At 41.1% G+C, this 26,596-nt stretch overlaps 1 protein-coding gene across 1 annotated transcript in view; it reads left to right on the top strand.

Moving 5' to 3' along the window:
• Positions 1–26,596, top strand: part of SYNE1 (spectrin repeat containing nuclear envelope protein 1) — a 493,953-nt gene that overhangs the window by 162,424 nt on the left and 304,933 nt on the right. The window contains exons 19-28 of the mRNA XM_074948627.1: positions 1,107–1,259; positions 1,728–1,871; positions 3,778–3,951; positions 5,515–5,673; positions 11,690–11,854; positions 12,380–12,514; positions 15,788–15,946; positions 16,308–16,516; positions 16,806–16,914; positions 21,147–21,311. Of these exons, the coding sequence (XP_074804728.1) occupies positions 1,107–1,259; positions 1,728–1,871; positions 3,778–3,951; positions 5,515–5,673; positions 11,690–11,854; positions 12,380–12,514; positions 15,788–15,946; positions 16,308–16,516; positions 16,806–16,914; positions 21,147–21,311 (1,572 nt within the window). The remainder of the gene's footprint in view (positions 1–1,106; positions 1,260–1,727; positions 1,872–3,777; positions 3,952–5,514; positions 5,674–11,689; positions 11,855–12,379; positions 12,515–15,787; positions 15,947–16,307; positions 16,517–16,805; positions 16,915–21,146; positions 21,312–26,596) is intronic.

Below are 26,596 nucleotides of genomic sequence, written 5' to 3'. Positions count from 1 at the left end.
TTCCCATTGCTGTCAATGAATCACATTAGTAAAGTGGTCAGCATTTGGCTCTTATTTTTTTAAACCTTTCAAACTGTTGCTTGTAGCATAGTCACAGCTTTATTATTTGCTAGTGATGGGCAGAGTAGTTTACTCGGCAAATCCTGATCCCCAGAGTTTGAATGCTCCCCTGCACATTTTGAGACTCTCTCCTCACTCCTATTCCCCATCCATCTCCATGACCTTCTAAAAATTCGCCCACTCAATTCTTTCCAGTCTGTTTTGTGCCCTCTAACAGTTCCTCAGTTCTTCCTTCACCCCAGCCCTCAACTAATTCCCTGACTTCTCTCTCTATCTCCTCCGTCCTCCCAGCCTTCCCCAATTTTGTTTGGCTGCCTCTCTCCCTGCTGAGCTGCAGATGCTGATGCATTCATATTTCCTGATGTTAATCGCTTCACAGTCAAATGCTGTCAACAATGCAGAGAATGTGAATGGACTGGCACCAGGACCTTAGTGGAGAGGCTGCCATATTTGCTGTATCATTAAACCAGATCCCCAAAGACACTGTTAGAGGGTTGCAGTGACTGAGAATACTAGGAGACTATTGGCATTTTAGTCACTGAATTGATAAACTAGCAAATCACAGTTTGAGAGAAAGTAGATGCTCAGGTGGAATGTGTCCCTGTCTAGGGCCAAAATTGAGAAAAGGGTAAAATATGAAGCCTCAAAAGAAAGGCTACTGGTAGTTCAGGAGAAGTGAGTTGGGGAGTTAGGTCCACTTCAGAAACCTGAGAGAGAAAGGAGTTCTTGAAGTGATCCAAACTTTAAAATATGTTTGGGTTTTCTTTCATGGATGGAATTGAAGTGAGGGCCATTTGCGGGATTAGAAACAAGTTTTCCCATTTCTAAAAAAGAACTATGTGCTTCATTAATCAACATTAAAATTTAAAAAAACAAGCAACCAACGACTTGCTGGACCCTTAGCTTAAAAGATCACTAGCAAATCACACTGAATAAAAAGAAAAGAAAAGTTTAACAGTTACTCCCAAGAACCTATTAGTTTCCTTAAGTAGCAGCATTGCATATTTTGACATGTTCTCTGTGTTTTTATTTTCCATTTTTCATAGTATGCTCGCGTAGATGAATTTGACAGAATGAGGAAGGAATACTTGGATGGCGTTGCCACCTTGTCTACCTTTGCTGATTGCACTAATGGAAAATTTTCTGTGCCTGTTGAAGTGTCCTTTCTAAATGTCAAGATGTTTGTCCAAGGTTTGGAGGTGAGTTTCTTCCTTTCATCTGTCTGTGTCTCTCACTCTCTTTCTCTCTTTTTTCTTCACAGAAGGGAGAATTATTTAACTATTTAATTTTATGAAAGGATCAGAAGATTATTTATTTACATAGCCATATCAGTATTTTTATACTACAGTGGTGTATTTTGTGTTTTAGGTAATCTAAATGATTGTATTCTATGAGTGACGTTTCTGGAACACATTTCCAATGCAACAAGCAGGGGTGTCACTAGATTTTCAGCTGAATGCTGAACTGTAATACAGAGCGTTGGAGATGAACTCCTTTGCTTAGTATATATCAAATACATTCTGGACCTGGTCCAACACTCGTTGAAGTCAATGGAAAAAATCCCATTGATGTCAATGGGAGTTGGATCTATCGCCTACAGCTATGGTGAGAACAAGCTGATGTGCCACATGAATTCATAACAGTACCTGTTAAAATATTTGTTGCAGGATATTAAACAGAAGGTGCCTGTGATGGAAGCTCAGTACAAGATAATTACAAGGACAGCACAGCTTATTACAAAGGAAATTCCCCAAGAAGAAGTCAATGAAATGCTTGCAACTATGACAGGGATCAAAGCACAGCTAAGCAAGGTCCTGGAATATCTTTTCTGCTGTGCAGTATGTTTACTGTTGGACTAATAATTAAAGATGGGTCCAAACAGGAACCATTTAGCCCAGTGCCACACCAACCCCAAGCTCAGGGGACTCAATAAAATGGGACCCATATCTGAACCAGGCTTAGAATTGGTTGCTTATGATTTGTTTCACATAATGGGTTTTTATAAAGCCAAAACTACACTCTGGTTTTAACCCCTCTTTATTTCCAATGGACACGAGCTAAAACCTAAACTATTTATGTTAAACATCTCTTCTACCTCTCCAGACCTTAGGGCGTTAGATAAAATGGGACCCATATCTGAGTCCCCCCAGGTTTGAGTTTTGCTTTTTTCATCATTAAAACCACCCCAGTTTTGTCCATCTGATTCTGTACTAAAGTGACATTTATGAGCATTCTTTGAAAGATATGCTTTCATATGGGAAATTTACTTAAAAAGAAAACTTGTTATGTTAGATTGTGCATATTTTCAAAAATAGCTGGGTGGCATTTGTTTGGGGTTTTTTTTGGTATAACTGAAGTATTAGAGCTAATGCATAAACTTGGAAAAAATAATTGAAGTTATATATATTATAATGTTTCAGGTGTATGCATTTAGACTGAGTGCTAGCTCCCAAAAGTTATGCATGTCAGTACATATATACTGTTAAGGAAAAGTTAGCATGCGTGTCCTATCAGGTTAATTCGTAGCACTTGTGTGCGTGTCCTACCAGGTGTAATTCGTAGCACTTGTGTGCGTGTCCTACCAGGTGTAATTCGTAGCACTTGTGTGCGTGTCCTACCAGGTATAATTCGTAACAATACAATAGACCAGTGCACACTTTTCATATGCAAGTTTCTCTCCACACCAAATGCTCTGCATTAATCAGACCTGTCCTTACAGTCAGAGAGTGTTGTATGCAGCCTCTTCCTGAAGTCATTAACACTCCTCCTGAGTTGAATAGATGGTTTTATTATATATGAGATACTCTTTTTACCCTTATCATCTCATGGAGCTTAAGCCTGAACATGGAACCTTAGCTTGTGTCACTACTGTTGCACTACTTTAAACTGCCAGGCTGTCCCCAAAAGCACACCCATACTTCTATAGTGAGAGGGTGAGTGTTTTTGTCCAACTGAAACTGGCCGAGAGCCCAACCCCAATTGCTCTACTGCTGGGAAATACAGAGAAATATATAGGTGTAAAAATCCAAACAAAACACACACACATACACCACCACACCAACCCTTTGTCAATGTTGTCTTCTTAACAAATACAGTAGTTCAAACTCACCTCAATAAAGGGGATGGAGTAGAGAAAGACAGAAGCTGAGTGGGAAGTAGTCATGGAGAACTGAAGAGGTACAGTGGGGAGAGATAGATGATCTTGCAAATCATATATATGTGACATTCCTGTGTAAGGGATGCAGGATTGGGCCAGAGACAATGTAGAAAATGAGAGAAAGAGAAGCAAAAGAAATGGAAAAAGGAAGGGGTATGTAGAAAAAGTGAGAGTGGAAGGATGGGATGGAAGAGAGAAGGAGGGAGGTGGAAGGGGAGAAAGAGAAATGCAGGAGAGAGACCATGAAGCAGAAGATAGCAAATAATGTAAGGGAGAATAAAAGAAGAGATCTCCCACACAAAAGTTTAAATGATATCTAGTGCACATATATTAAAATAACTATGGGTGGAATATATTAGCAAGAAGATATTACCAGATCCTGAAGTACTTGATATTAATGGTAATTTTTGCTTAAATAAGAACTAAATATCAGGTCCATTTACCTTTAAAAGAAGGAGGGGGCTTATGTAAAGCAATGTACATGGAAAGGTTATTTATTGTTTGTTGAATTTCAGTAATTTTCTGTTGTAATGAGATTTTTTTCTTTATGTTGCCAAAAGACTAAGGAGCGTTGCCCTGTCCTGCTCTATGAAGCTCAGCAGCTGCTGTCTCCTCTGGAAGAATTAGAAAAGCAAATTACATATTTTTATGAGTCTCTTGAGAAAGTCAATGAAATAATTTCTGCCTTAGATCCTGAAGTGCAACCTGCAGCTGTTTTTAAACAAAACCACCAGGTAAGTTTAAAAAAAACCAAAACACCCAAAACCGTATCTAGAAAATATAAGAGACTCCGTGTGAGCATTTATGCAACACATTAGATTGTTAGGACTCTGGATTGCAGCAGTGAGAATTGAGGAGCAATTCTTAATTGAGGGGCAATTTCTTAACTTTCATTTAATAATAGTTAAACACTTTTTCTTTGGGATACAGATGCCAGCTCTACAATTCACCGCTGCCCACCAACTTTCCCACAAACTCACATTAACTGAAAGTGCATTTTTCTTCATATGGGCCCTGTTTCATCTTTCTCTGAAATCAGTGGGAGCCTTTCCTTTGATTTCAATGGAAACTAAATCAGGCCCCTATACAATTGCACACAGCATCAGTGAACATTGGGATTTCCTTGAGAATGCTTAGGAACTCCCATTGATTTTCATGGACACTGGTGGGCTTCCCATGTGTTGGACAGGAGTTTTCTTTGAAGTCATTGGACTGTTTAGAGTCAAATACAGGGAGATAATATTGTTAGCAAAATAATGGACTTAGTACAGTATATGAAAGAACAGTTAGAAATTATTTTATAATTGCAATGACTATGGAGATGTGAGCCACGCTTCAGTCAGGGAGGACCCTCGCCCCACCAGTGACTTGAAGCTTATGTCTTTGTTTTTGGAAGAAAAATAATATTGGGCTGCTGAGCTTGACTGTGCATGTGAGCCAGTCCAGCCTTGATCTAAACTCCCTCACTTTCCTGAACAAATCCTGTCCTGTCTGAGCATAGACACCGAATGAAAAGGTGTCAGAGCTGCAGAATGAGGAGAATGCATCATCATGAAGTCTCCAGCTTTTAGATTACCATAGCCCAGACATCATAATTTAAGTAAATGGCTTATTTCTGCTAAAAGGATTTACCACCCATGGAACTGAGATCCGTGACAGTCTGACAGATTATACAGAGGCTCCTGATTTCTGCTGAGTAGATCATGGAATAGATCGTTCATTAAACAGTAAAGAGCAACACTTGTGCTTTCCTCTCATGAGAATTAATGAGGTTTTTCTTCTTATTTGTGTAGTTGTAGTTACTGATTCTCTTGTCTAATGATTTGTTGTGGTCATTTAAATTCCAGTAACGGGATTGATAGATGGCACGGACCTTATGTGTAAGCATTTGAGCAAGCTACGGAGAGTTGTCACTCTTTTATCTACTCACTGAATAAATGAACATCTGTTTTGCAATTAATACTATGGGTACAGATATTAATAATACCCAAATCAAGAATAAATGAGAGAATCACACAGCCAGAAAAGACCCTTGCATTTTGTAAAACTACCCATATGGATCCTATCCTACAAGCTGTTCTATAGGACTGAATTCCTGTGGATGGGGCTGAGCACCCCTGGAAAAAGTTTGCCGGATTTATATTATTCTCTCTAATGTCTTGTTTAAACTGTTCTTGGTGGAACCTGACCACTTCCATTTTCTTATTGTCACAAATGCCCCCCTAGGTTGTTTTTTCTGAACTTTGCCTCTCTTTGTTTCTGGCCGGAACAGAATTGTGTTTCTTTCTTTCTTTCAGGATTTGGTAGCATACCAAGAAAACTGCAAGAAAGCTTTGTCCCTGATTGAGAGAAACAGTCAGGACATTCTGAAGTTTGTGGCTTCGAGTAAGGTGTTACAACATTTCGATCCATTAATGCTTCAGAAGAAGGTCACAGAGATCCAGGTCACTTTTCAGGTAGTTGTGTCGCTTCTCAGTACATTTTTGAGACTCTCTTAGGGTACGTCTACACAGCAAAGAAAAACCTGCGGCTGGACTGTGCCAGCTGACTCAGACTCGTGGAGCTCGGGCTGCAGGGATGTTTCATTGCTGTGTAGGCATCTGGGCTTGGGCTGGAACCCGAGCTCTGGAACCCTCCAACCGCACAGGATCCTAGAGGCCGGGCTCCAGCCCGAGCCCAGACGCCTACATAGCAGTGAAACATCCCTGCAGCCTGAACCCTGCGAGCCTGGGTCAGCTGACGTGGGCCAGCCACAGGGGTCTAGTTGCTGTGGAGACGTACCGTAGTATGCACTTGTTGTTCCTGTGTTCTCTTCGCTTTCTGTCAGTCTTCAGCTGTTGCCACAGGGAGCACAAAGAAGTTTCCTTTGTTTTTCTCCTCTCCTGACACCCACATACTCTTTAAATCAAACACAGGGCTTATTTGTATTAGAAAACTTGCACTAATGTAACTAAATTACTTTAAAATCTAATATACTTTTAATACTTCAATACTATATACTTATACACAGCCAGAGGTGCTCATTCTCATTGAAATGTTTCCCTTACTCCAATCTGTACCAACAGTGCCATGATACAGTGGGATAATTCCCCTTTTTTAGAATTTGAAGTTGCAGCAGAAATAAAGACTAGATCAGTGGGAGGGGAAGAGATACTTCACAAAGCTCTGTGAAATGAGACTCAGGTTTTCATGTGTCATGTGCTCAGGGAGGTTGGGGTCTGCTTTTCCGTGTAATGACCTACAGGTCAGAATCCTCTGCACCCCTCTGATAACCTGAGATCAACAGAGAAATCCCACAGATTTCAGGCCATCTGTTTATGGGGTTAGAAGATCCCCACAGAGGGACTGCCTTTCTGTGTTACTGCCCAGACCTCTCTACCAGCACCTGTTATCACAGCTCTCATTGGCAACCATCTGTTCATGCACCCCACTCCACTCCAAGAATGGAGCATGGTGATTTTTTAAAAACTCAGTCTTGCTGGGCTTGTATTTCCACTGGAAATAAATCACAGTTACAGTGAGAGGCAAATGCTGAAAGTTACAAACATTTGGTTTATATAGTACTCCACATTTAGTGCCCAAATCTGTCTCACTTACTCACTTGAAGTAGTATTTTACTCTGTGAATAGTTTCATTGATACTTTCTGGACTATTTGAGTAATCAAGTACTTATACAACTTTAGTAAGTGTAACAAAATCTGGCACATAATTATCCAGTACTCTTTTAGGGTCAGATTTTCCAAATGTTGGTTTCAATGACACTCCTTTTAGAGTAATGTACTATTCAATGTAAGGGTGGCATAACTGGACTCTTAATTACTCTATGAAATGTAGTGTCTTGAATTTTAAGCTAAAGTGCTGATTGTCTAAATCAAGGGTTCTCAAACTGGGGCTCGGGACCCCTCAGGGGGTTGCGAGGTTATTACATGGGGGATTGCAAGCTGTCAGCCTCCACCCCAAACTCCGCTTCACCTCCAGCATTTATAATGGTGTTAAATATTTTAAAAAGTTGTTTTAATTTATAAGGGGGGTCACACTCAGAGGCTTACTATGTGAAAAGGGTCAGCAGTACAAAACTTGGAGAACCACTGCTCTAAATGCTATCATTGAGCATTTCTGAACATCTGGATTCTCAGTGAAGATCTGTAGATGTCATTTTTCCTTGGGTTATGTTTATGGGTTACAAAGGCAGGTTCAGTTGATGGAGCTTGATAAGTAGCTCATGTAATGCATTATTCCCATCTTATAAGAGTGGGTAGTTAGTTTTATTTCAGTTTACATTTGAAGTAGACTTAACTCATGGGGCAGAGCCAGCCTTAGTATATTTGTGGACCTGGGGATTATTATTTCTCAATGAATGGAACCAGTTCTTATACGAACACACTACTGTGCACAGAGTCAGCCTGGGAATTTTGGGGAGATTGAAAAAGATGATTATTTGAGGCAGCCCAAAAGAACAGTCCAGTTTTAGGGCATTCGTGTAGGATTTGGGAGACCCAGGTTCAAGACTCTGTTCCACCAGAGACTTCTGGTGGGACCTTAAGCAAGTCACTTAGCCTCTTGTGCCTCAGTTCCACATCTACAAAACAGGCATAATACTACTTCCCTACCTCACAGGGGTGTTGTGAAGATAAATACGTTAAAGAGGATGAGGCACTTTGAAATCTGTTGATGAAAAGAGTTATGTAGGAGTTAGGTATTGTAATTAACTGACATATTTTCTATAACAGAAAGAAAAGGAGTACTTGTGGCATCTTAGAGACTAACCAATTTATTTGAGCATAAGCTTTCATGAGCTACAGCGAGTGTATCTGGGTGCATCCGATGAAGTGAGCTGTAGCTCACGAAAGCTTATTCTCAAATAAATTGGTTAGTCTCTAAGGTGCCACAAGTACTCCTTTTCTTTTTGCGAATACAGACTAACATGGCTGTTACTCTGAAACCTGTCATTCTATAACAGAGGTTTTCAAACTGTGGTGCGTGGAGGAATGTTCATGGGGTGGGCACAATGCAAAAGGCATTTTTTTTACTTTTTAAAAATTAGTATTACTAAGGCCCTACTTAATTCATAATATTGCGAAAATTGAAGATCCCTCAACATTAGGCTTTCACCACAATTTTGTCAGCCAGGCAGCTGGCAGCGGGAGCCCTGGCCTCCAGCCACCCGGGGCCAACAGTGGGAACCCTGACCACGAGCCACCCAGGGCTAAGGCTCCCGTTGTCAGCCCCATGCATGGCAGAGCTCTGCTGTCAGCCACGCGGCTGACAAATTTGCAGTGGAGTCCTAATATTGTGGGATCTGCAATTTCCGCAATATCACAAATTAAGTATGACCTTAAGTAGGAGTAAACATTTTGCAGCTCATTTAATCAGATGGACTTTTTTGGTGATGGCTGGTGATGCAGTACACAGGAAAGAGTTGCCATGTATTTAATTATAAGCCAACGATCATTTCTATAGCAATAATTACCTTTCCCAGTTCAGTATATCGTATCCTGTCATTTCAGCAAGCAGTGTTGTCGTGCTTATTCCGCTGGTGAAAAATGGATTGGTAGTTATTGCCAAAAGATGGTAATGTTCCAAAACGAAAGGCAGAAGCTGAAATGGGTAAAGTTGTTACAGACAAAAAATCTGCAAAAACAAGAAAATATGATGAAGCATATTTGAATTTTGGTTTAACTTCCATTGCAGTTAGCGGAGAAATCAGGCCTCAATGCGTAGTGTGTGCAGTAACTTTAGCAAATGATAGCCTGAAGCCAACAAAATTAAGACGCCATTTGGAAACAAAACATGGCGATGTGGCAGGAAAGAACAGAGATTTTTTTTTGAATGAAAGTTACAAGAAATTAACAAACAAAAAACCACAGTGAAAAATGTGGTATCCACCCCTGCAAGTGATTTAAAAGCATCGTATCCAGTTGAATACCACATTGCCAAGAATAAAAAGCCTTACACAATTAGGGAAAAACGGATTCTCCCAGCAGCAATTGACATTGGCAGGACAAGGCTCGGTGACAGTGTGGCAGAGAAGTTAAAAATGATCCTGCTGTCAGACAACACAGTCAGCTGCCAAATCTTTGACATGTCAGAAAACATCAGGGCACAGATGATCTCTCGATTGCAAACCAGTTTATTTGTAATCCAGTTGGATGAAGCAACGGATATATCAAAAGCTCATTTAATTGCTTATGTTTGGTACGCTCATGAAACATCAATATTGGAAGATTTTTTTTGTTCTGCAAGCCAATTAAGATTCATGCAACTGGATTTGAACTGTTTAACATTTTAAACCACTTTCTAACATCTCACAAGTTGAAGTGGGAAGCCTGCATCAAAATCTGCATGGATGGAGCCCCTTCTGTGTCTGGAGGTAGGGCGGGCTTAAAGGCCAAAGTGTTTGAAATTGTACCACATATGTTGTGGACTCATTGTGTGATACACTGCAAAGCCCTTGCAACTCGAAACACGGATCACATACTTACAGTTCTGCTCTAAAAATAATGAACTTTATCAAGACGCAGCCCACAAAGGCACTTCTCTTTGAAATGCGTTTTGCAGAAATGGGAGCAGAGCATGATGCTTTGTTGTTTCACATGAAGTCAGTTGGCTATCCAGTGGGAAAGTGTTGCAACGCGTTTATGAACTGAGAAATGAAATTTGATTTTTTTGTGGTGGATATGAATTTCACCAATGCCGAGACACTGTGTGATCCCTAGTGGCTTGTGCTTTTGGCTTACCTTGCTGATATTTTTGACAAAATGAATTATTTTGCATTGTTCTTTTGCAAGGAGCAGAAAGTACTATTTTTGACCTGCACAGCAAGATATCGGCATTCAAGAGAAAACTAGATCTCTGGAAAACAAAAATCAAAACTGGTTTAAACATTCCATTCCCGTTGTTAACTGATGTTATCGATGAAACAGAATCTGAACTATTCAGTGTTGTGGAGCCAATTGAGAATCACTTGACTTCTCTCAGAGCCAGTTTGGGTAAATATTTTCCTGGAGGAAATACACCCCTGAATGACTGGATTATCCAGCTTTTTGTAGCTGAGGCAGTGACTTTGTCCCATCTCTCAAATGACATTCAGGACAAGCTGATTGAACTTTAGAGTGATAGCACACTGGACATTCAATTTTAAAAAAAGTCTTTGGGGGATTTTTGGTTGAAAGTTGGCTCATAATATCCTGCTTTGTCAAAGTGTATGATCAAAGCTCTTTTACTGTTTGGTTCATCTTATTTGTGTGGGATCAGATTCTCTCTGTTGGCTGTGCTAAAGACAAAGTACCGTCTGAGACTGGAAGTGGAGGACAACCTCAGAATGTCAGTTTCAAAAAACTCCTCACAAATTGATAAACAGAGAAATAGGCACACCCTTCACATTAAAGTATCAGTGTATTTGTAATTTAATTAAAGTTGTGTTAAGATCTCTGTTAGGTTTATGAGTAGGCTATCAAGCATACTTTTGTATGTGTCTATTTTTGTCTGGGTTGGGGGAGTACACAACCAAAAATTGTAACTCAAAGCCGGGGGGGGGGGTCTCAGCTCCAAAAGTTTGAAAACCACTGTTCTTTAAAGTGTCTATGGTGAGCAGGTGTTGTTGCCATTGTTGGTATCCTCAGGCTTCTCGCTTCAAGAGAAGTGCTGCTAGGTAAGCTATAGAAAAGTTGTTTTGAGTGTCGGTTTTCTGTAGGGGTTTAGAGCTCCCAGCGGGTTTTTATGCATCTTGGTGAATAAGAGAACTTATGTATTTGAACTCTAGAAACATGAGCTAATGCAAACATAAGATATCCTCCATTCTCTTCGTCCCATCAGTAAGTATTGTTCTTCTCATTTTGCAGATTAGGAAGCCAAAGCAAAAAAGTTAAGTGATTTGACAAAGACCACAGAAGGAGCAAGTGTTAGAGTTGGGATTAAACCATAAGAGGGACTGCCTGTTACAGTTCTGGGCAGTATTCACAGTGCTCAGATGCAGGCAGCTAAGTGGAAATAAGAGTTTTGCCAAACTCCACATCTGGCAGTTGGTTTAGGCCCCTCAAAAATCAAGAGACCTGTAGTTGTGGGGTTCATGGGTCTCAAAGGCCAAACCAGGGTGTCTCTGACGAGAAGGGACCATGAATAACTTGTGATCTTTTGGAAAAATCCCAGTGACAAACTTCCTACCGTACCAGCCAGTTTACATTTTAAGACTTGCTTCGCATAAAAAAAGTCTAGTCACAATGATAGGTTGTATGAAAATCCCCCAGATTCATTAAATTAGATAAATTTATTTTATTTTAATGGGAGAATGAGATTAACATCGTCATTTATAGGTACCAGGGGAGAAGCTGTGAACTTCACAAGCCCAAAGGGCAGCTCCAGCAGGAAGCATTTTAATGAGGGACTGTGGATAGTATAGTCAATAAAGATCATCATTCAGAAAATAATCTGGGGAAAAAATACAAGCTCATTTTTTCTTCACTTGTAACTTAGGATATGGTCAAGAAGACTGGTGACTGGAGAAGAAATGTAGAAGCAAATAGCCGTTTGATGAAAAAGTTTGAGGAGTCCAGGGCAGAACTAGAGACAGTACTACAGATTGCCCATGGTTGCCTAGAAGAAAAAGGAAATCCTGAAGAACTTCTCAGGAAACATACTGTGAGTAGATTCTCTGACCTTCACTGCAGTCCCTATGTAGGCTTTAACAATGGACATATGTTACACTAGTACAAAGTCTATTTAATCTTATAAATGACGTGGAATTCGATATTTGAATGATACTGTTCAGGAGGACTTGGTGGCAAGTAAAAATATAGAAGTTCTTATTAAGTAAATGAGCTAACTGGTAATATTACTACTTTTTTATTGTTCTTTTAAAATACTGTGCAGAATCCTATGTGTATAAGCTACCAACTCTGTGCAGTTGCTGAAATGTACAAGAATTAGTTGATTCTCTACCTTAGAAATTATTCAGGAATATCTCCTGCTAACTCTTCCAACTTCCTGCTAAATAGTGTACCATTTCTTAACTTGAATTCAGTCTTTTTAATGCAGCTACCTTCCAAGCTTGCAGAGAGCTTGTATGTGGTAGTATAAAATATGTCATTCTGAACTTCACCCTTGCTGCTTTCCATATCAATAACATTAAGCAACTTAACCTTCTAACTTTACTTTCAACATCAGGAGTTTTTCAGCCAGTTGGACCAAAGAGTGCTTAATGCCTTCCTGAAAGCTTGTGATGAACTTACTGACATCCTTCCTGAGCAAGAACAACACAGCCTGCAGGAAGCTGTTCGGAAACTCCATAAGCAGTGGAAGGTTAGTATTTAAATTAGAACTCTGGAATTGTAAACTGAATGGCTCCAGAGACCCAACTGCCCAAGCAATATATTGTGCATGGAAACTGGGGACATCTTGTCCCTCTTCTTCCTCTTTCCGAATAAGTGAAAAAGACACATTGACTGTAAAAATAAATACAATTACACAAAACTATGTTAAAAGAATATTATTACAGTTGCGAAGTCGAGCGCTCAAAAGTAATGAAAATGCCAGAATTAAGCTTCCCTATGCAAGTTTAATTTGGTCCCCTGTGCATATGCATTATGATACAGTCATTAATTACATGGTCACAGACTACTTTTTCCACAGGATGCTTGTGTCATTCAGAACACAGGATGGACAGTGTTCACTTAAATAGCAGCTGTTCAATATTTTCTTTTTCCCTCATTGTTTAGTGTGTGGCTCTAGGCCTTAGTTATTGTATTATTCAGACCCAGACAGAATTAATTTCTTCATGGGCATTCTTGTGTCACTCATCACTCTAGTATCTGAGTGCTTCACGGACATTAATGAGTTAATCTTCACAGTACCTCTGTGAGGTGAGGGGCATTATCCCCATTAGAGAAATGGGGAACTGAGGCACAAAAGGATTAGGTCAAACATATTGTTCAATTTGAAACACCTAGGACTTGATTTTTCAGAGTATTTAGTAGTATATTGCTTTATATATTTGAACCCAGTTCTTATTGTCTTCATTTGCACCTGTGAGTGCTCAGCACTTCTGCAAATCAAACCCCACGATCACAAGTTGGGCACCCAGAGAATGAGGAACAGACAGCTAGTGACCACCTGTGAAGAATTTAGTGTAAGTGAGTTGCCCACCACCACACAGAAACTTGGTGGCCAGTTTTCCAGGGCAACATTCAACTGTCTAAATCATGAGACCCACCTTTCTCTTCCTGCAATCCTCTGCCTTATTCACTACACACCTTCTAATTTCTGAAACAAATGAGATAGGGGTCCTACAGATGTCAACCTCCTTTGCAATGCAACCCTGATTTATCCCCCAGAGCAGGTCCATCCTCTGCACTGAATGATGCAGGCATCATGTGGAAAAAAACAGTCTGTGATCATGTATTTAAGGACTGTAGCATAATGCATATTTAATTCTGGCACTTTCTACTTTTCAGAACTTGACTTTGTTCTTTTAATGTAGATTTTTGTGTGTAATTTCCTAGTTTTTTAAAAAAAAAACAAACTGAAAAAAAATTAATTTGATCATCTGGCATCATGTTGACACCCACATGTATCATCAGCAGAGTTGGAACCTTTAGAGCCCACCACACAATCCTCTGCTACTTGAGCTAATGAAGTAATTGATAGCAATAGTAGGTTATTATCCTCTATATCGACCAGCACAACAGGGGGAAGAGACACATGTTTTGTCAGAGGGTTTTACAGATATTTCGTGACAGAAGAGACATGGTGAGACCCAGGATTCTTGGGCTCCATTTCAAGTTCAAGAGGGATGTGTGATTTCGTGGATAGAGACTCTTCTGCCTGTTTCCTCCCTAACTTGACCCCTTCTGTCCAACCTCTTCTTGTCCCAGTCCTGTCTCTTTTCTACCCCGGCTCCTCATCACAGTCTCATTCTCCTCAGCTACCCAGTCTCCACTCCTCAGGTTTCTAATCTCAGTCCCAGTCTCCATTCTCACCCAGTTGTAGTCTACGCCACTGGATTACCAGTCCCAGTCTCCCTCCCGCCATGTCCATGATTCGGTCTCCTTGCCCTGTCATTTCCAGGTCTCTCCCCAGGTTTTTAGTGCCGGTTTCCTTACCTAGCCAGTACCAGTTTCCTCCTCTCGGCTCCTCACTGAAGTCCTCTTCCCCCAGCCTCCAGGCACCGCATGCCCACATTCCCCTCGCCATTGGCTCCTAGTCTCAGTCTCCCTCCCTTCCTGAGCTCCAAACTCAGTGTCTCCCCACCAGCCATCTCCTTGTCCCAGTTCTCCCCTGACATCCTAGCTTCTTGTCCGATACATCTCCCCTCCACCCAACCTTCTTTCCACTGCCCAGCCAGTCCCAGTCTCTCCCCAGGGTCCTCATCTAATCTCAGTCTTTTCACTCCATGTATTTGCTCCCAGTCTCACATCCCGCGCTTTCAGTCTCCTTGCCGAATCTGTCCCAATTCTCATTTTAATGCCCAGACTCTGTTTTTTCCCTAGTCTCATTCTTGGAAATGGCTGAATTGTTTTGGCCAATTGGTTTTTTGTTTTTAACAAATTGTTTTTGTTAAAAACAAAAAACAACAGCCTGAGACAGACGTCTCACATGGAAAATTTCAGCCAGAACGGTTGAAGTTTGGAAAAGTTGCAAGCAGCTGAAAACTGAGTTTTCTAATGGGAAGTGTCGAGCAATAAGAGGTGGTGCCCGCGCTGCTACTCGTGCTGCCTGCAATATCACCTATCCTTTTCATGCTTTACACTGAAGCAGAGCTGACTGTAGTTACCCTAGTAACACTAATAAAACAGATTTTTAATAGATTAGGCTTTCAGTTTAAACAGTGCTGATTGCCAAAGACTAAAGTGACTGAGCAAAGACTGATAATAAGTCATGGAACAATTTCATTATACTTCATGAGCCAAGTTTTCAAATAGTCCTCTAAGAATATGCCTACAGAATGTTCAGGTTGAACATCTGGGGAAGCACAAAGCTTTCCACTTGAGTCCATCTTGCATACATCATTGGGGTAGTTAAATATCTAGAGTGAAGTTTTCAAAAGCACTCAGAATTGGCCGAATTCTCTGGGAATTTTACCATTGACTGCAATGCAAGCAAAATTAGGCCAACACTGGCCATTTTGGAAAAATCCTACCCCTAATAAGTCACATTTTGTGTGCACCTGTGGCTTTTCATGAACAAAAAAGCTGGTGCTCTTGGGGGGCTGTTGCTAATGTAGCCACACTATTATTATCTTTGTTATTTATTTTTATTGAGGAAGCACCTAGAAGCCCCAGTCATAGATCAGAATCTCACTGTGCTAGGTACTGTACACATTATTGTGAAACAAGGTACCTGTCCAAAAGAGCTTGTGATCTAAGTATATAACTAATAATTCTGTCTAATAGATTTATTTTATTTCCCTTCATACATGAATGCTGAAAAACATCTGTTCTCTGTGTGTTATAGCATGTATGTGATTTCTGTTACACTTTAAAAATTGTTCTGTAATTCTCATTTAGTAGCCTTACATTGGATGAATGAGAATCATGCTTTCTTTCCGTGTTTGTTTTTTTTCCCTATGGAGTATAGGATCTCCAGGCAGAAGCCCCATATCATTTGGTCCATCTGAAGATTGAAGTGGAGAAAAGCAAATTCCTAGGCACAGTGGAAGAGTGTAGATCTGAACTTGCTAGAGAGAACAAGCTGGTATCCAGCAAGGGCAGTGAAAAGATCATCAAAGAGCACAAGGTATGCACCATGTGCCACCAAGTGGACATGTGTGTAAATGCATTCAAATACAAAGGATATAAAAACCAAGGTCTCATTGACCACAATCAAGTTACTCCAGATTCACACCAGTGCAACTGTACTGATTTCAGTGAAGTGAAACTGGTGTAATATGGCAGTAAATTGGACCCCTGGATGGAGGTTCTATAAGTTCTCTGAACAACTTTTAAGTGTACTAAGATTTGAAATCTTAAAGGAAAGCTGAATTTGATTTACTTTTGTACTGATATGCAAAAGCTGGGAGCTTACTTAGTTTTCTATAAAAAAAAGTGATTTGTGGCTTTGTCAGTTTGTATTATTGTTGCTTTTTTCCCCTTTTCAGCTTTTCTTCAGTGATAAGGGACCCTATCAGTTGTGTGAGAAACGGCTGCAGCTGATTGAAGAACTGTGTCTAAAACTCCCAGAATGGGATCAATTTAAGACTACATCGGAAAGCATCCAAGAAACCCTCAAGGAACTTAAATCCCAGATTGATAGCACCTATGTGAAGCTAAAAGAGAACCCTGACAAATGGAAGGAGTACAAGAATAGGTACTAGTTCTGTTGTTAGCTGGGTATGACAGAGCCTTGGTCAGAACAATTAGCATATGTGCTCTTCTTTAAAACTTCCAGCCGTAGAAAAATACAATTCAAGGAATAGTAAATGCTTTTTTTGTTCACAAACAGAAAACTCTATTTTATATAGTAGGTCCAAAATAATCTGTTTTTCTTCTTGTTGTTGTTTTTTTATTTAAGCTAATAATTATCAGCTGTGACTTGATAAAGGCTAGTTTACAGCTAACTTTTAACTTGTTTTGTGTTGTGTGGTCTTTGATTTCAGAATTTCTGAATTAGCAAGTTGGATTTCATCAAAGGAGAGTGAGCTAAAGAAGATTAAGCTTGATGTCAATGATACTGCCAAATACAAACAATTTAAAACAGCCATGGAGGTTAGTTCTTAGCTTATATTAATATAAAGGAGAGTGATTTCTTCCTTGGACTTCAGTGGTGCTCCCCATCAGTTCAGCTGCACAGAGTCAGCACCTGTGGCCTCTATAAAAAGAGAAGCTGGAGGCAGGGTCATCTCGCCACCTACCTTCACATCAGTGAGCAGACCTGGCTGGCTACACAGAGGCATAGAGTTTAAGGCCAGAAAAGACAGCCAGATGATCTAGTCTGACCTCCTAGATGTCACAAGCAAGCAACACCACCCAGCACTCGCACACTAAACCCAACAACCAAAATTAGACCAAAGTGTTACAGCCCCCAGAAGACTAAACTGTTGTTTGTCACAGAGAATAGAAGGGACCAAGGTGCACTAATACCCAAGACCCCTGCAATGGCAGGGAATATAGTGAGGGATACCCAGATGATCCTGGAGAGTTAACCACACCCCACACTGGGGCAACCCCCAGGTCACTGCCAATCTGATCTGGGGGAAAAATCCTTCCAATATGGCCATCAGTTGGACCCTGAGAATGTGAACAAGAATCAGCCAGCCTGAAAAAAAGAAAGCTGGGCGCCACCTCAGTGCAACATCCCACCCTGGCCAGTGTCCCATCTTCAGCAGTGGCCATCCCTGATACTTCAAAGGAAGGAGACAAAAGACCCCAGAATACGTTTGGGTGGGGGAATCCCTTCCTGACCCCTGAAGATGATTGGCTGAAGCTCCATCATACACTCACACTCATAAATTTGTCCAGCTCTCTCTTAAAACTGATTAAGTTGTTTGCCCCTGCAATTCCTAATGGGAGGTTGTTCCAGAACCTCACCCCTCTGGTGGTTAGAAACTTTCTTGTAATTTCCAGCCTGAATTTGTTCATGGCCAGTTTGTATCCATTTGTTCTTGTGCCAGCGTTGTCCTTTTTCTTAAATAGCTCTTCACCCTCCCTGGTATTTACCTCTGTGATGTATTTATACAGAACAATCATATCGCCTCTTAGCCTTCTTTTTGCTAGACTAAACAAAGCCAAACTCTTCCAGTCTCCTCTCATAAGACAGGCCTTCCATATCCCTGATCATCCTAGTAGCCCTTCTCTGCACCTGTTCCAGTTTAAATTAATCTTTCTTGAACATGAGTGACCAGAACTGTACACAGTATTCCACATGAGGACTTACCCCAGCCTTGTACAAGGCATTAATACTCCTCTATCCCTATTGGAAATGCCTAGCCTGATAATCTTAGGACTGCATTTGTCTTTTTCATAGCTGCATCACATTGGTGGCTCATAGTCATCCTGTGATAGACCCACACACCTAGTCTCTCTTCTTTTCTGTGACTTCCAACTGATGAGCCATCAGCTTGTGGCAGAAATTATTATTATTAGAGCCTAAGACCTTGCACTTTGTAGTATTGAATTCATCCCATTTCTATTATTCCAGGCTTCAAGGTCATCCAGATCTTCCTGTATAATATTCCCACCCTCCTCTGGATTGATGGTGCCTCCAAACTTTGTATCATCAGCAGATTTCATTAGCGCACACTTACTTGTTGTGCCAAGGTCATTAACAAAAATATTAAATAAGATTAGTCCCAAGACTGATCCTTGAGGCGCTCCACTAGTAACCTCGCTCCAGTCTGGTAATTCACCTTTCAGCAGAACCTGTTGCCTTATCCTCATTAGTCAGCTCCTTATCCACCTTACAATACTTCTCTTGATCCCCATCTTCCCTAATTTAACTAATAATTTCCCATGTGGTATCATGTCAAATGCTTTACTAAAGTCCAAAAATATTAGCTTTACTACACTTCCCTTATCCAAAAATCAGTTGTTTCCTCAAAGAAGGAAGTCAGGTTAGTCAGGCATAGTCTGTCTTTGGTAAACCCATGTTGCATTATATCCCCTTTTCCATTTGCCTCTATGAATTTAATTATTCTTTTCTTCACAATTTGTTCTAAAGCCTTGCAAACAACTGAGGTCAGACTAACAGATCTGTAATTGTTAGAATCACTTTTTTTCCTTTTCTTAAATATACATATGATGTTAGCTTTTGTGCCATCTTATGGCACTACCCCTGAATAGATAGAAGTATTAAAAATCCTTACTATAAGGCTACCAATCCATCATGCCAGTTCGTTCAGTATTTTGGGATGGAAATTATCCAATCTCTCCCCACCTCCTTTGAGAGCATTAAGCTCTTTAAGAGGAGAGAGCTGGTAGAATAGCTGAGGATCTGAACCTTTGACTAAATTCATTGAGGTTAATAGCTCAGGGTGTATATCGGGACAGAATTTGGCCCTTTTCTTTTTTACAGTAGAAGGGAGAACAGGACTACAAATTAGTACAGTTTATCGAGGTTCATGAAAGTCATTAACAGATTATAAGGCATACCTATGCAGAGAAAAGGAATTTGAGTGACCTTGAAAAAGCACACAAGTCAGAGGATTAATGGATGACATTGGCATGACTCTGCAATATCCTCTTATTAGCGCTGGGCTACAAACATAAACAACTGGGAAAAAGTGAGTGAAATGGGAAAAAAATTAAGTATTTTAGAAATTTTAAAAAAGTATATAGATGCTTATATAATTTGAAATATTATTCAACAAATAACACTCGAGGGAAATCAGAGTTAAAAATAAAAATTGAATTATTAATTAAAATTATAATTAAAATCTTTATTACATTCTATAAATAACTATGGCTTCTTTAACAAGCAGCAGGTTGATTTCTTGCACTGTTAACATTCTTCACCTTGTAAAAAATATAAAGGTGTAAAAAGAAACATTTTGTTTCTATTTGGGTCATTCCAAATTTCCACATCTGCTATGTTGAGTAGAAGAGCTTGTGCAGTCACCTATAGATAAAAGCCATTTCTTGGTACTTAATGAAAACCAGTCAAAGCTAACACAATGCTTTCCATACCATGCCATCAAGTTTTATTCAGAACTCCCCACTGATTTCGCAGGTGCTTTCTATATGCCATAGAAGGCAAGGTTTGACTGGTATAAGTACCAGTTTATTAACACTGCACTGAAGTGTTAATACCTTATTGAATGACTTCATTGTGATGTGATGAGAAGGTATATATTTCTGAGAGATATCAGTAAAATGGCAAAATAGTGGTGTTTTTGGCAAATAGCCCCTCAGCCCTTACACCTCTTTTAGTCAATGGGACTTCTCACATGTGGAAAGGCTTTACCACTGGTCCCTAAAATGACCACATCAATATTTTTTTTAAAGCGTGGGTTTTCATATGTAGGGAAAATGTGCTTTACTTACCTTTTATACTGTGAGTGCTAATACACAGAAGGACATAGGTGCCTAATTGCCGCTTTAGGCACCTAACTCCCCAAATCAGGCACCACTGGGATTCACAAAACCCCCTCCTAGCTGCCACCAAACCCTGCAGGCACCTACATTTGTGCAGTAAAAGTTCCCTGGGTGCCTATGTTTCTGCCTTTGAGCAAGATCACAGCAGCCCCACTCCAAGGGTCTGGATGCCTAAGCCTCCGAGCAATGCACAATCAAGGAGAAGATCAGTGTTCCTCCTCCTAAATTGCCCAATCTGGGAAGCGTGTTCAAGTCCTTACCTTCCAAATTCAGCACTTATAGACAAACTGACACAAAATGGAGGGGGGGAACCTCCCTCTTAACTTTTAGTGGCTAGTGTATTCACCTGTGATGTGGGAGACTGCCAGTTCCGTCGCCCCTCCACCTGAGTGGGAGAAGGGATTTGAACAGATGAGTGCTCTAAAAAACTTTCTTTGTGACTCTGGCCTAAGTATCTGAAAACAGATGAAAACATAATAAAATGTTGCTAATTTGGCTAATCCTGATACTCTTTAAAATATGCAGTGTAATCCTAGTTTAGATACATATATGCAGGATATTGTATGGTCAATATATGAAAAAATATGTACAGTATTTACCATGTGGATAATGAGCACCAAAAATGCTAGCCTGTAGGGGAAAAAACAGGCTTTAGCAATGTAATCAGTAGGGGACAATCCTGTATTGCTTGTGGAAGGAATGCAGGATTCAGCCCTACGTAGAACATGACAGACTCCATGGGAATTAGAGAAAAATACTATCCTGCAGTCTTCAAAGGCGAATACACAGACTCTCACACACATACTTTTGTGCTGCTAACCATAGGATTGATGGCAAATTGCCCATGAATATTATTCGCTGGTATATTTAATTGATTCTAAGCTTGTATATTTGTGATTCTTGTATAGATAATCCGACAAGATATCAGCAAACAAGGAGAAAATGTCGACTGGCTGAAATCTAGACTTGCTGTTCTGACTGAGGTTTCTGCAGAGGATGAAGCCAGAAAGAAAGAGGATGAGCTATCTAAACTTTCTAGTAACTTCAAGGGACTCCTACATTTGCTGGCTGAGGTATAATATGAGAAACACAATGCCACTACATTTACAGCATCATATGTAGTGACATCAGCCATGCTACACAAGACTAAGTGACCTGCTGTTTTTTTTAATTACACTAGAAGCACACAGCAACCCAAATTTCTTCAGATTCCAGATGCAACAAAGCCTTGAGTCTAACAAACAAAAAATATTGACAGAGCTGATCAGCAGGCTTCTGAATCTTTCTCGGCTTCAGATGAACATTTCTGAATCCAAAATATGTGCAGTGCTTTAGGAGTTTTTATCTAAAAAAGGAACATTAGTTTGCTATAATTCAATTCTATCAAGCATTTTACATTGACAGCCTGGTGATGTGGGTGTCTCAGGTTTGGAAGTCTCAGGATTCTGTTGTTGCAACTCCTAGGCTAAATCACACCCTTACTTTCCAAAGTAAGAACATCTAACATGAATTAGATTGGCAGAATCAGGCTCCAAGTGATTGAGCCCCCTGCCATCCTTACTGACTGATCTGCAACCAAATTCTGGTACCACTGAAGTCAGTGGGAGTTTTTGGCCCCTAAGAGACAGCGTACTAGAACACTACTTTCTGGCCTGAGAAAAGGGTTATGGATGAGTCAGTGCAAACAGAACTGCTTTGGCATGGTTCATCAATGCCTGAATCATGTCTTTTGGGCACCAATGTTTCCCCAGCACGAATGGCACCATGTCAACCCACTTCACCTCTGGCCCCTCCATTCTCTAGTGAGGAAGAAGATACTGAGGAGGAAGGTGTCTTCTTATCTCAGCATTCCTTTCCCATAGAATCTACTCTGGGAAGCCTAGAACCCATCACAGGACTGACATCCAGACCTGGTAGGGCTTCCTATGGATGCCACCGCTTATGCCATTCCCCACTCAGTGGCCCTACTGGGACCCCTGGGGGCGTACAGGAGACAGTATCTCAGACCACCGAGCCTATACAAGGAGAGGCTTAGATCTCCCCCATCACTTTCCATTGCTGCACCTTCAGAGCCCCCTGAGAAGAGAGCTGAAGAACAGGAGGAAGCCTGGGAACAGGTTACAACACCAACATCCAGCATTTCTTCTTCGTCCCTGGACGGGGTCATAATGCCACTGCCACTCACAGTGGCGGACGATTTTAAACCCTTTCAGAAACTCTTGAAAGGAATCTCTGATATCCTAGAGATTCCTCTAGAGGAGGTTCCAGAGTCCCAGCACAAACTACTGGACATTCTCCATACATCCACCTCATCTAAAATTGCACTTTCCATACATGGTGCACCCACGGAGCTGGCCAAAAATGTATGGCAGACCCTGGCTACGATACCGCCCACCTGCAAGAGAGTGGATAAGAAGTAGTATGTTCCCTCTATAGGACCAGGCTTCTTATTTTCTCACCCTGCACCAAATTCACTAATGAGGCAGATAACAACAACAGAGATGCACTCCATACAACAAAGAGTGGAAACGTTTGGATCTTTTTGGCCACAAGGCCTAATCATTCTTCAGTTCTGGATTGCCAAATATGCTGCCCTAATGGCAAAATACAACCACACTCCAAACTCACTGAATTTATTGACATCATACCAGAGGACAAAAGAGACCAATTTAAGTCCATAATTTCAGCGGGCCAACTCCTATCCAGAACCTCCTTACAGGCCTCTCTAGATATGGCTGATACAGTGGCGTGCTCCATGGCCACTGCTATAGTTATGTGCCGGGCTTCATGGCTCCACCTGTCTGGCTTTCTAAGGGAGGTACAATCCACTGTCAAGGATCTGCCATTTGATGGCTCTAAGCTGTTTGTGGCAAAAACTGATGAGACATTGCATACTCTGAAAGACTCGAGGGCGACACTCTGCTCCCTGAATATATAGACACCTGTGTCAAAAAGAAAAAAGGGTCAATATTAGCCCACTCAGCGTGCAAGGTCTGTCCCATACACCTCAACAGAGGCACTGTGACACGCAAAGGCAAAGACAGGGGCCTTCAAAGTGTCACCAACTGCCTTCATTCTTATGTGCTGACACCATCACTAACCATCCCCTGTTTTGGATACCGGTTGACCTGTTTATGCCCAGCATGGTAATCCATCACCACAAAGAAATGGGTTTTGGAGATAATCCTTTCAGGCTATACAATAGCATTAATCCCCTCTCCCCCACCCCCCACCATCCCTCCTCAGGGACCCCTCACACAAACACTTTCTACGGCAAAAAGTAAATCATCTCCCACATCTGGGTGTCTTGGAACACGTACCATCACAACACAAAGGGAAGGGTTTTTACTCCCACTACTTCTTAACTCAGGAAAAGAACGGAGGATAGAGGTCTATCTGAGACCTCAGAAAACGCAACAAATTTGTAAGGGTCCAATGTACGGATGTAAAATGTTAACTGGTTAACCGATAAGCATCAGTCTTATTGGTAATATAGTCAATTAATGTTTAAACTCCACTGTCCGCCAACTCCCGGGACTCTGCAGCCACCCCGCATGCCCAGGGCTCCACTGCCGCCCCACATCCAGGGTCCCAGCTGCTGGTCCTGCACCCGGATCCTGGTTGCTGCCCCTCACCTGGGGTCCTGGCTGCTGCCCCGCGCCGAAAGTCCCAGATGCCAGTCCTGCACCCGTGGATTCAGAACTTTGGAACTATCTAAAGATTTGTCTGTGTTGTCATTGTCTGTTCCACCAGAGGCTGTCCAAATGGATTTCTGGATGCTTTCACCTATGTTACCAGCAGCATGACATACAACTTTTACCAGGGATCCGAACCCACTCTATGGTTATCATCAACCTCAGTAGCATGTCTCAACAATGTACCAATCATGGACATATGTAAAGCAGCCACGTGGGCTTCTGCACACATGTTTACAAAACACTATGTGATAGATCAGAGCTCAAGATCGGACGCATTGGTAGGACTCATAATCAATTACCCATGCAACTCTGAAGCCCCTTCCATCCAACGACGGGCACTGCTCAATAGTCACCTGAAGTAGTGGTCCCACAGGGACACTCCTCAAAGAAGAAGAAGAAGAAGAAAGTAACTGGGGGAGGTCTGGTTGTATGGCGCTCGATAGGCACCAACAATGGCACGACATGGGGAGAGCACATGCGTGACTCAGATGAGCACTGCTGCTGAAATTCTCTGCTCAAAGGTGCCGGGACACACCAACACCTGAAGTGGAGCACCCACAGGGACACCATTTAGAAGAATCTCAGTTATTGCACAGTGTGAGGAACTTTCTCTTGGGAATCCCTGTACCAAACGGAATGAGCCCCTGTACCAAGTGATGAAGGTTTTGGACTTGTGTTGAAAACAGGTGAAGGAAATGGCCTGGGGCAAACAAAGCAAGGGAGCCTGAGACCTGGAGTGGGCACCTGCTCATTCTTTAGGAGTCCCAAGCTGGAGTTCCTGAGAGATAAAGGGTGAAAATTTCCCCCACCCCTCAATGTCCAGGCAGGAACTATCGCCATGGAAGTGAAAAATTGAGCAGAAGATGAGAAAAAAGCCAAAAATGTACAGAAGACACTAGAAAAAATCCCCAGTGCACTCCAGATGTTCAAATCCTTCCATGAGCTCCAGTTCCTCCCCTAAAGAGGGAAGACTCTTGATTTCAGACTATAACTCTAAGCCAGAGAAGCAGGAGGAGTTTTTTTCCCTGGACATGTTTCAAACCAGGAGGAGGAAAGTGGTGGCCAGCATGATAAAGTTTTGCTACCCGCTACATTCCTCCATCAAAGATGTTAATGGGGAGAAACTCTAGGTAAAGGGGAAAGGATCACTTGGCATGTCCTGGAATTTTACAGTGTCCTAGGACCCCAAATTATGTTTGCATCATTCTTGTTGCTGATGCAATAATGGCATTTGTGGAAAATGGCAAGATAATTCTTGCAAAAGACTAGACGATGGAAGTCATCCTCAGAAGCGACTTCAAAACTTCTTCAGCTGCCCCCACGGCTCTCTAGCAACCACCAGTTTTACTGAGCCAAAATATTTATATTTAAAATGATATAAAATGCTTGCATCTCCAGATCTATGATGAATTCAAGTAAGTTGATACAATAGAAGATATTCCTGGCTGTCATAATTATACCAGTTTATCTGTGGATTTCTTAAAGCTGCCAGCAAGAGTCATGGCAGCAAACTCAATGTCCAGGCACTAACTCTGGCTTCTGACCTGGGCAGCAAATTATTCATAGCAAATCCTCTGTGCCTTAAAAATCTGAGGAGGAAATGATTGATAAGGTGGTGGCTGACAATGTAGATAAGCCATAGTGTGAGCTATCTACTCTAATGAAGCCCTCAAAGGACTACAAGCTCTCCTACAAGCTCAAAGGATGACAAGCTCTCGTACAAAGGTAGAAGATCCTTTCATTCTTAACCCAAGGAGAGACTCTTCACATTCCAGGGGCAGAATCTGTGCACAAAACACCAGTAGAAGACTAGATTCAGTAACAGGATATATCCCTCATTAGTGTGACTGTTCAAGGGCCTGTTTCTTCCAAAAATAGGCAGGATATCTCACTTAAGTTTAGGGACCCTGTCAACTTCAGACACATGGATACCCTCACAGCTGTTATCTATTTCCCATTTAGCTTTGACAGGCAACGAGAAGTATCAAACTGTCTTGAAGAAATTGTGCTCCTCTTAGATCTGGGGCAATCGAGCCTGCCTCTCAAGACTCTACTCCATATTTTTCATAAGAGAAAGATTAGGAGGAGTTTGGGGATGTCCTTGTTAGGAGGAGGATGAAATTCAGGATGGAGACTCTAGTGCCACTTTCACTGCAGTCTCTTGCAGAGACCTTCTTACATCATTGTAATTGTTCCAGATTTATACAGGCTCCAAGTATTTATTCAAACTTAATTTAATTTTCCTTGGTGTGAAAATTGGGTGTGAAATTTTGTGAAAACTGTTGGTTCATGTCGTGATTTCCAAAGGGTTGGAAATACTGCATAATATAACTTTTCATGGTATTTAAGTGAATTTACCTCTTGTCTCATCCAAAAGCAAGAGCCAAGAAAAGCAGAGATCCATGAACATTTAAAACAAAAACAGGAAATGGTTACTAAACTTTTCCAGAACCTAAATATGGTTTGGCTTTATGTTGTCCTCAAGTTTAGAGTGAAGGTTCTGTTGGTTCTTAATCTGTCTGAAATATTTCACACATTCCTAAAAACTGAAATCTGTTTTCTGACTGACTACATTTTATATTTATATTTTCTTCCACTGATATATTATTTTAGAATTGTTGATGAATGCTAGGCTAATAGGAAGTACAAATAATATACTG

This window comes from Natator depressus, chromosome 3, assembly GCF_965152275.1.
Source record: "Natator depressus isolate rNatDep1 chromosome 3, rNatDep2.hap1, whole genome shotgun sequence".
NCBI lineage: Eukaryota > Metazoa > Chordata > Testudines > Cheloniidae > Natator > Natator depressus.
This window is presented reverse-complemented; position numbering and strand designations above follow the sequence as displayed.